This window comes from Medicago truncatula, chromosome 1 (assembly GCF_003473485.1).
Source record: "Medicago truncatula cultivar Jemalong A17 chromosome 1, MtrunA17r5.0-ANR, whole genome shotgun sequence".
Lineage (NCBI taxonomy): Eukaryota > Viridiplantae > Streptophyta > Magnoliopsida > Fabales > Fabaceae > Medicago > Medicago truncatula.
This window is the reverse complement of record NC_053042.1, coordinates 46,331,744-46,340,153: the sequence shown is the minus strand read 5'-3', so window position 1 is coordinate 46,340,153 and position 8,410 is coordinate 46,331,744. Positions and strand designations below refer to the sequence as shown.

General features: G+C 31.9%; 1 protein-coding gene across 1 annotated transcript; it reads right to left on the bottom strand.

Moving 5' to 3' along the window:
• Positions 1-207: 207 nt before the first annotated feature.
• Positions 208-6,610, bottom strand: LOC11415222 (protein ENHANCED DISEASE RESISTANCE 2-like). The gene is made up of 20 exons (XM_024782801.2): positions 6,333-6,610; positions 5,812-5,886; positions 5,656-5,709; positions 5,500-5,565; positions 5,355-5,416; positions 4,688-4,815; positions 4,542-4,588; positions 4,361-4,461; positions 3,816-3,911; positions 3,653-3,717; positions 3,483-3,554; positions 2,807-2,953; positions 2,167-2,517; positions 1,877-2,052; positions 1,542-1,643; positions 1,381-1,431; positions 1,148-1,291; positions 774-869; positions 566-667; positions 208-478 (listed from the first exon to the last, which is right to left on the bottom strand). Exons 1-20 carry the CDS (start codon positions 6,456-6,458, stop codon positions 386-388), a joined length of 2,154 nt encoding a protein of 717 aa, XP_024638569.2. The 5' UTR covers positions 6,459-6,610; the 3' UTR covers positions 208-385.
• Between the last annotated feature and the right edge of the window lie 1,800 nt (positions 6,611-8,410).

Below are 8,410 nucleotides of genomic sequence, written 5' to 3'. Positions count from 1 at the left end.
TCTACTTTATAATTAAAACTTCAAATTGATTTAATTCTTATGGGTTTAATATCCCAAATTAAAGATTGTAAATTTTTTTTATATCCACAACAATGGCAGTTCAAAAATTAAATCCATAACAACCAATCACAAGTTCACAACTTGTCAACACCTTAAACAAAAAAATGAAAAAGGTAATTATGCAAAAAAAAATTAATTAGTATGCTATGTGAAAAAAATATATCTAATAAACCAAATATACATAGGTGGAGCTGAATTATTTGGTTAGTTCTATAACATGTACCACTTCTCATCCTTAAATTTGTTTTTTCTTCTTTTGCTTGTGTGTTAATACTATAGGAGACAATTTCAGCTTCAAAGACATGAATAAATTTCAAGTTAGAAATTAAGGATTCACTCCAATTGCTTTGGATGCATCCATATGATTTAGTCGACACGTTCCGATGAGGACTTCAGGGAGCTCATCTTGTGTGTTACCCTGCACATTATTTTTGTGTAATACAAAAGAGTTACAAAAGTTCTACATTATCAACAAGTCATAACCATATTGATTAATTATTTTTACCTGTATCAAAAATGCCATTTCTACCACCAAATTGTTCAGATATCCAAGAACTAGGCTTGCCACTCCTCTTGCAACCGTCGAAGATCCAACATCGATGTCAAGCTAATAATATGATTGACACAATTTAAATGTTAGCATATCATTAAAACTGATACAGCAGCAACCACTATTGCTTTAAGGATTAGATATAGTTTGCATTGTCACTAACCTCTAGATAGTTCTTGCCACGAATGTAACGTATTTCTAGTGCTTGGCCAACCAAACATGCTTTCTTTCCAACACTTTGCTTGACTATCCATGATCCCTAAGAGAAGAAAATCACAAGGTAATGCAAACCATTAGATACATAATCATCTTGATATATAAACTATATATTTGTAAAGATTTTTTCACACTGCTAATTGATTGTAATCGTCCAATCATTAAAATTGTTTGACTTGAGCATAACTACTATTGTCACAGATGATTGATTTTGATTTGTTGAAAGTGTGCCAAAATTAAACTCTACCCTACAATTTTGTTCCAAATTTATACTTGTAATGAACTTAAAAAATGCAGCTGAAATCTTAGAATGTTGTTAACCTTGGAAATATATGGTATCAGCTTAAATCTTGAGTTTCTATAAGTATCATCTCCTTCAACAAAGCTGTGCAATAATGGATTGTCTTCTAAAGGAGTTTTCATCATGTAATAGAGTGCAATGCTATACATGGGACTTCCTGGCATCTGATTCATGACAATAGTGTAAGTAAATTAACAGTCCAATACTTAAAGGTGGTTAATAATAAATAATCAAGATATAAGATCATACTCACTTGTATGTGGATAACAAAAAAGAATTCTGGACCACCTTTTGCTGCATATTTCTGAATAAATACAAACCAATAGCACACATGATAAGAAATTTCTAGCAGTAATATTTTAACAATGATAAGTAATCTCTCTCAAGTAGAAAATGAAAGGAAAAAGAAAATACCTGAACTATGGAACTGGGACGACTACTCAAATCATCTTCTCGTGTGTTACATCGGAGCCAATCTGCACCTACTAATTGCATCAAGGTGTCGTTTGCTTTGACCTATAAAAGAAAAATTTGAACTGTCATGTGTAAGCGCATTTAATTCTAAGATGGATTTGGCTTCTCTGAAGCGAGTAAACCACTTTAGAGTGGAAAGGAAAGCATATAATATGGATCATTGATAAGAAAATCAATGCTCTATATTCTCATACACGGAATTTCTTATGTATAACATTAATTATTAATTTGCTTATATATACTTGAGATTATTTGCTTTACTCGTATTAGTTTACCTTTTGATGATCTTGTAAATAAGTTTCTCCTCGAACCAAAAATAAAGATGGATCAGAAGGAGCCCAGCTGCAAGGTAAAGTACAATTTGGATCTTTTTGAAGAGTGTTTCCATAAGAGCATGATGCACTTTCCTCCTTAGCTACCTCTTGCAAGTCCATGTAACCCTTTTTATGAACTGCAACATATGTTTAAACATGAAACATTTTCTCATAAAATCTTTTAAAAAAAGGCATTGGCCTCAAATTACATCCCAAAGTATTCTAATTGAGAAACTTCAATTAAAACTAACCGGCAAGTTCTTGTAACTTTTTCACAAAAGAACCAGCTGGTGATGGTTTGGGTTCTGAAGGAAAGTCAGAGTGCCATTGATTATCATAGTGATCATATTCTGTTGATTCAGGAACATCAAAGAACTCATCAGAATCAGTTAATCCCATTAAACTGATGCGACCGGGAATTTCTTTGTCGTCCACTTGATCTTTCACCTCAACAAGTTCCTCAATTTTGCTCTTATTCTCATTTGCAACTTCAATCTTAACATCCTTCTTTACAGTAACAGTAACAGGCAATACAATATCCTTTGTCATTGTAATAGGTTCTGAGTAGTTTCCTACTTTTGTTCTATACAACTCTCTTAGTGCTACAAAAAAAGAAAGGATCATTGTAAAAACTCATCTATAGTATCACATTCATATATGTATAAAATTATGCGAGTAAACTACATAGAAGTAACTTCATCGAAAAGTAAGTAATAGTAAAGATTGCATGCAAGAACGTTCTATACATTTACTTGCACGGGGCTTTTACTATTAGTTACTTACTAATAGTTACATCCCACATGTTAACACCGAATGCCGTTAAAGATAAGTGCGAAATTGTGTCACATGTCAACAGAGAGAAGACTTTTGTTAGAACAGATAGGTAGATACCTGCAATTCGCTCGAGCATACGAATGGTTATGGATCTAGTAGATGAAGCTCCCAAATATAGTTTCCATAACTTCCAGTCAATAGTAAGCATATGTCTCACAACTGACTGAGTTCCTTTGTTAACAGGAGTCACCACAAATCCTCCACCTGCCAAGCGTTACAGTAAATATAGAATCAAATCAAATAGAATAATGTACTCAAAACATCTGTGTTATTTTAGGCATTTTCCCAAATTTTAGGAAACAAATATTGATTTTAGGTAAGTCTTCATTTGATTAGGATATGGGGGTAGGGTTTTGACAACCCCTTGTGTTCCAAATATCTAAATATTTGAAGGCGATTTTTAACAAAATCTTGAGGATTTGTTTTGTTTTTATTCTACATCATGTATTCAATTGAATAAGATACAAATTAACAAAAAGGTGCCCCTCTATATTATTTTCAGTACGTATCTAATTCAACCAAACAAAATTTCTTACGCCTATATGCATCTAGGTAGGAATAGTGAGAAAAGGAAATTGAAAATAAGCTAATATAGTACTAATATGATATAATGTTATAATAACTCATATATGCATCTCCTATAATATGCTGCAATATTTCAGAATTAATAGCATTTTAGTTTAAATGAAGGTAAAAAAATCAAGAAAAATGTAAAATTTAAAGCATACATTACTTTTAAGGCAAGCTCGGACGTAGCCTTTCTTGGGTGGGCACTTGGAATGATACACAGAATGATATAATAACACTGTTTGTTGCAGAACCAAATCAAAAAAAGGAAAAGTTAAGTGATGAATGAAGCAAATCTTCAAGATATTATAAATATAGCTATATAGCAGCATGTACCGTATGTGCCATCATCCTCTCTTCTCCAGTATCTTTGTAACAGTAAATCTCTTGGTTTCATACCCCTACACATATTTGATGAGATAACATTGATAAATGTCACTAGTATTAAAACATGTTAATTAGTCGGTGAATATATAATATGTGGATTAGTACTACGTACCATGGCAGCCAATCATTGTACAACTGGAGGTGAATGATATCAGTATGACCATCTATGTGATCAACCACGATGCCTCGATGTATACAAAAGTCCCATCTGTGTGCAAAATTAATAAAATGACATATTCTCAAGGAAGAATGCATTCTTCAAAATAGCAAGTGAATCATGTTAGCCTTTATTTTAATATGCAGTTTCAAATTAGTCTTCTATTTTGTATTTGTTTAGGTAGTCTCACATTAATTTATGAACAAATTATTCGACCAGAACCATCTGAAGCAAAACATGTTAGTTCGCTACATTCACAATTTACTATATCAGTTGTACCACAAATAAGAACTTGAATATCTTCTGTAGAAGGTCAAAAACAGGTCGATTAGACAGAAGTTGCTAAAATTTTAGACCATGTCCTATAGTAGCTAATTTGTGTTTTCAAGTGTTAAACAAATTATATATAGCATATCAAGATAAGTAATGTTCTTGAGCATTTGCATTGCATGCAACAGAATAGTAATAAATAGAACCATAAAGTGATTTGGAATACTTACTCCGATCTTGAGGGATCAAGAGACATAAGAGTATGGAAAATAGCCTCTGAAGTTCCATCAATAACACCAACCGCCATTATTGCCGATTGCTCACCCCAATGCTGAATGAATAATACACAATTTTCAAAACAAGATCATCCTAGTACAGAAACAAAACATTACCAAATTAGTAACAACTTACCCTTCCACGTGAATCCGAAGATTTGGCTTCTTTGAACATCCTTAGTCCTGCACAAGAAATCAATCAACTATCACATTATATACATTAAGCCACTAGCTTTATATTTGTGTGTACTATAAGAGTCTAGCTAGGAGAAAAAGCTTCACCATTTTGACAGCCAAAAATCTTCCATTGGGAAGGTGCAATAACATCAGAGGTCATAGCTTCAGAGTATACACATGATTCAAAACTCAAATTAGAGTATTTCCAATCTGTACTTTTTGACCCTCCATATCTGTTTCAACAACACTTTACACATGAAGAAGCCATAATTTGTAGTATAATACAATTGAATATCATAATCACGAATTCAAGAAGTTTAGGATAATCAATTTAAAATACAACGATAGAGCCTTATTCAACTAAGTGGGTGTCAACTATCAAAGACGTCATAGTGTTCTATCATGATCAATCTAAAGTAGTACAGAAAAAAAGTAGGTATATCACAATTTCAGTGTTGTCAGTCGTGCATCGCGAAAAATAGTATTCTTTTTTATTTTCAAATTCCGCTACACTGCAATGTTATAGCGGTGTGAAGAAATGGTATAGCCACTATTTGGCAATACATTATACTAAATTGTGCATCACAAAACATTAGCAGTTTATTAAAACTCTGCTACAATACAACACTATAGCACCTCTATATCAGCTATTTGAGAGCACTAAATTATTCATAACTCCTTCAAAAAGGGGTGTGATTGTGTTCATTCTGAAGCATTATAAGATGAAAAGGAGAAAATGGAAGGATTAAATATTGGAAAGTAGTTGATATACCTTAAACTTGAACGCCTTTTCTTGGAACAAGCCACATAATTCTTAGCTGGATTTGGATACTCCTGAAAAATACATTAAGAGAATAAGTTTTTCTTTTTCATGAGACAAATCCTTCTACTCATTTAAGGCCGAGAGAATTTAGAACCTTCACTGCAGCTTCCTGAAAAGAACGTATCCATTTTGCAGCTTCTTCTGAACTACGTGCTCCCAACTATAAATATATGGAATTTAAACCATGAATCAATCTAATGAAAATAAATTTTGACTAAAAAACTTGTTTGAATTTTTAGTTTTGACAAACCTTAAGCTTATCCCTTTGATTTGAAGTATTACATACAGTGAAAATAAATAATACCTGTGAATTGCAAATAAATTTCTAAATTCAATTAATTGCTCAAAGAAACAAACGCCATTGAAAATTAATGTAATCAGAATATCAACATCCTAAGTTTCTTACTTTTTTGTTAATACTCTCCCTTCCATTGTCAGTAACACGAATAGTCGAGTCTATCATTGCACTTCTCATTGGCTCCTGAAAATTACAATCCTTTCATTCATTTATCACAATCAACAACATGATCATTTGCAATAATGAGAATTATGTTTAAATTTTGCTCTTATTGATACATTACAACATTTAATATATGAAACCAATGCATGTTGCTTGCATAGTAAAAGTTGTTAAATTAAGGAACAAGATTTTCTACAACATCCATAAAAATCTATTAAGCAACTTGAAAATTTAGGAAAAATATAATAACTAAATCACAACCCTAGATGGCAAAATCATTGAAAAACCAAGTGAATACATAAATAAATCAGAAACATTCTTAAAATTGTTATGCATGCAACATATTAAATATGGTAAAACCTAAAAATAATACCATTCCTATTATTCTTTTGACGTTCATCAAGAATCAAAACATGAAAATATATATATAAAAAAAAAGGAGAAAAATGATAAACATGAAAATTTACCTCCATTTGTGAAGTGGGTTTGGTCTTGAAATTTCTGAGAACATTTTCTTTGAGAATGAAGTATCTTTTACGTGAGTAATGTTGAGTAAACCGATTAGAACGAACGAGATAAAGCCACCCTTCCATTTTTTTCTTTACTCTTAGGGCTTCAAAAAAAAAAAAAGATTATGATGATGACGATGATCCTCTGATCCCGCAAAAAGGGAATCAGAGAATCAAAATTGAAATTGCAGAGACAATGTTCTTATGTCGTTGTGTTTCGTCTTCTGTTTCCTACGTTGCCGGTTCAATAACAACTATTTTTCGCATGTTTTATTGTTGTACATGATACGAGAATACTTGAGTTTACAATATTGCCCTTTTTTATCCAAAACCAAATTTACTGCCACTCTGTAAATCCAATAACAATCTTTTTTATTCATTTACACGATTAATTTTTTTATATGAAATACATTTAATTTTCTATATTAAACTAGTTACAAACCCGTGCTTCGCACGGGTTGAATAACGTATTTTTTTTAAAATTTAGTTCTGAAGGAAAAATCTTATAAATTACGGAAAATTGTTGTCCTTTATAAATGTGCAGATTAACGTTACATAATAGTTAGGTTTATAAAAAAGACTGCAAGTGTCATAGACTAACCAAAAAGGGATTTTGCTAATATTTACATCAGATAAAATAAAAAAAACAAATGGCATCCCAAAGTCAAGATAGTTTACGATTACAGTCCAAAGTGATGCGTCAAAATAGTAAAAGTTCAAATAGTTCACCAGCAAAGATCTACTTTGGAACAACTCGAACATGCAAGTTCTTCGGTGACTTTTCAAAATCATGAGCTTACCACCTTCTTCCATCACACGTTCTTTGCAGAAATTGAATCACTGCCCACCCAAGTATTTTTCATAGTTTTCTCTTTCGGCGGTAATGAGACGACACTTATATTTTCTCTGTGTCTGGTCATCAATGAGAGTGATTGCTTTGCGCTTTTCTTTTAGAATTGTTCTTGACACCTCGTTTGGGAAATGCTAAACAGGGAAATAAGAACAATATTAGTCTAATGGATATTAACATGGATAAAATGTATGCGAATATAGTTACATATAATTTATAAAATAAAGGTAGCATAACTGATTTTAAGCTAAAGAAAATGTATTATGACTTCAAATTTATTTTCCTATTATCTTCCTAAAAAGGCTAGATAAATGCATTCATGTGCATTATATGAATCCCGTTGACCAACTAATATTATTGAAACAAATGGAAATTAAGCATCGCTCTCGCATGTGCATCTATAGCTAGCACCATTTGACATTGATGTCTTCGAACATTTGGCGCAACTCTCATAATATCATCCAAACTGGTTAGGATTGAATTTAGTTGCTTTCCAAATAGTGATGCAATATGTATCCTAACACAAATTATGCACGTGAAATAAAGAATAATGCAATATATATTTTTAATTTGTGTGTAAAAAAATACAAAGCATGCTTGTGCATAAAAAAAGCAGACCTTGACTAAGTTTATAAATTCAACAATTGGCCTAACCTGAGACAGATTGGAAAAATCGTTGTACGAATACATTGAGAAGAAGCCGAACTCTGACTTAAGTTCAGACTGATGCTTTGACTCTGAGCTTGAGAAGTGTTAAGGTCACGACAACAATTCAAGAAACATAGTCAAAAACAATCAAATCAAATTGTGAAATAATAATTTACTCTAACACTGTATTGTGAAATCATAATGCAAACTTACTAAGTCTTAAACTTCTCAACAACCGGATAATGTAGGTTGATGAGCAGCCTCGAACCAATTGTTACATATATTTGGGTTGTCATTGACTACAAAATGGAAGCAAAGAACTCAAGGTAAATAGATGGTAAATGATAAAGCTACGGAATATTTTTCCCATAGTGTTACATCAACTATATTCTCACTGCATAAGGAAAGACATCTTTCAAGTCATTATCAAACTTATACAAAATCCTATCATCTTATGCTGACAAATTAGAAAATAATACCTTTTATCTTTCAACACTATGTTCGTAAACAGTTTCTTTCTAGTCCCAATTGGCATTGT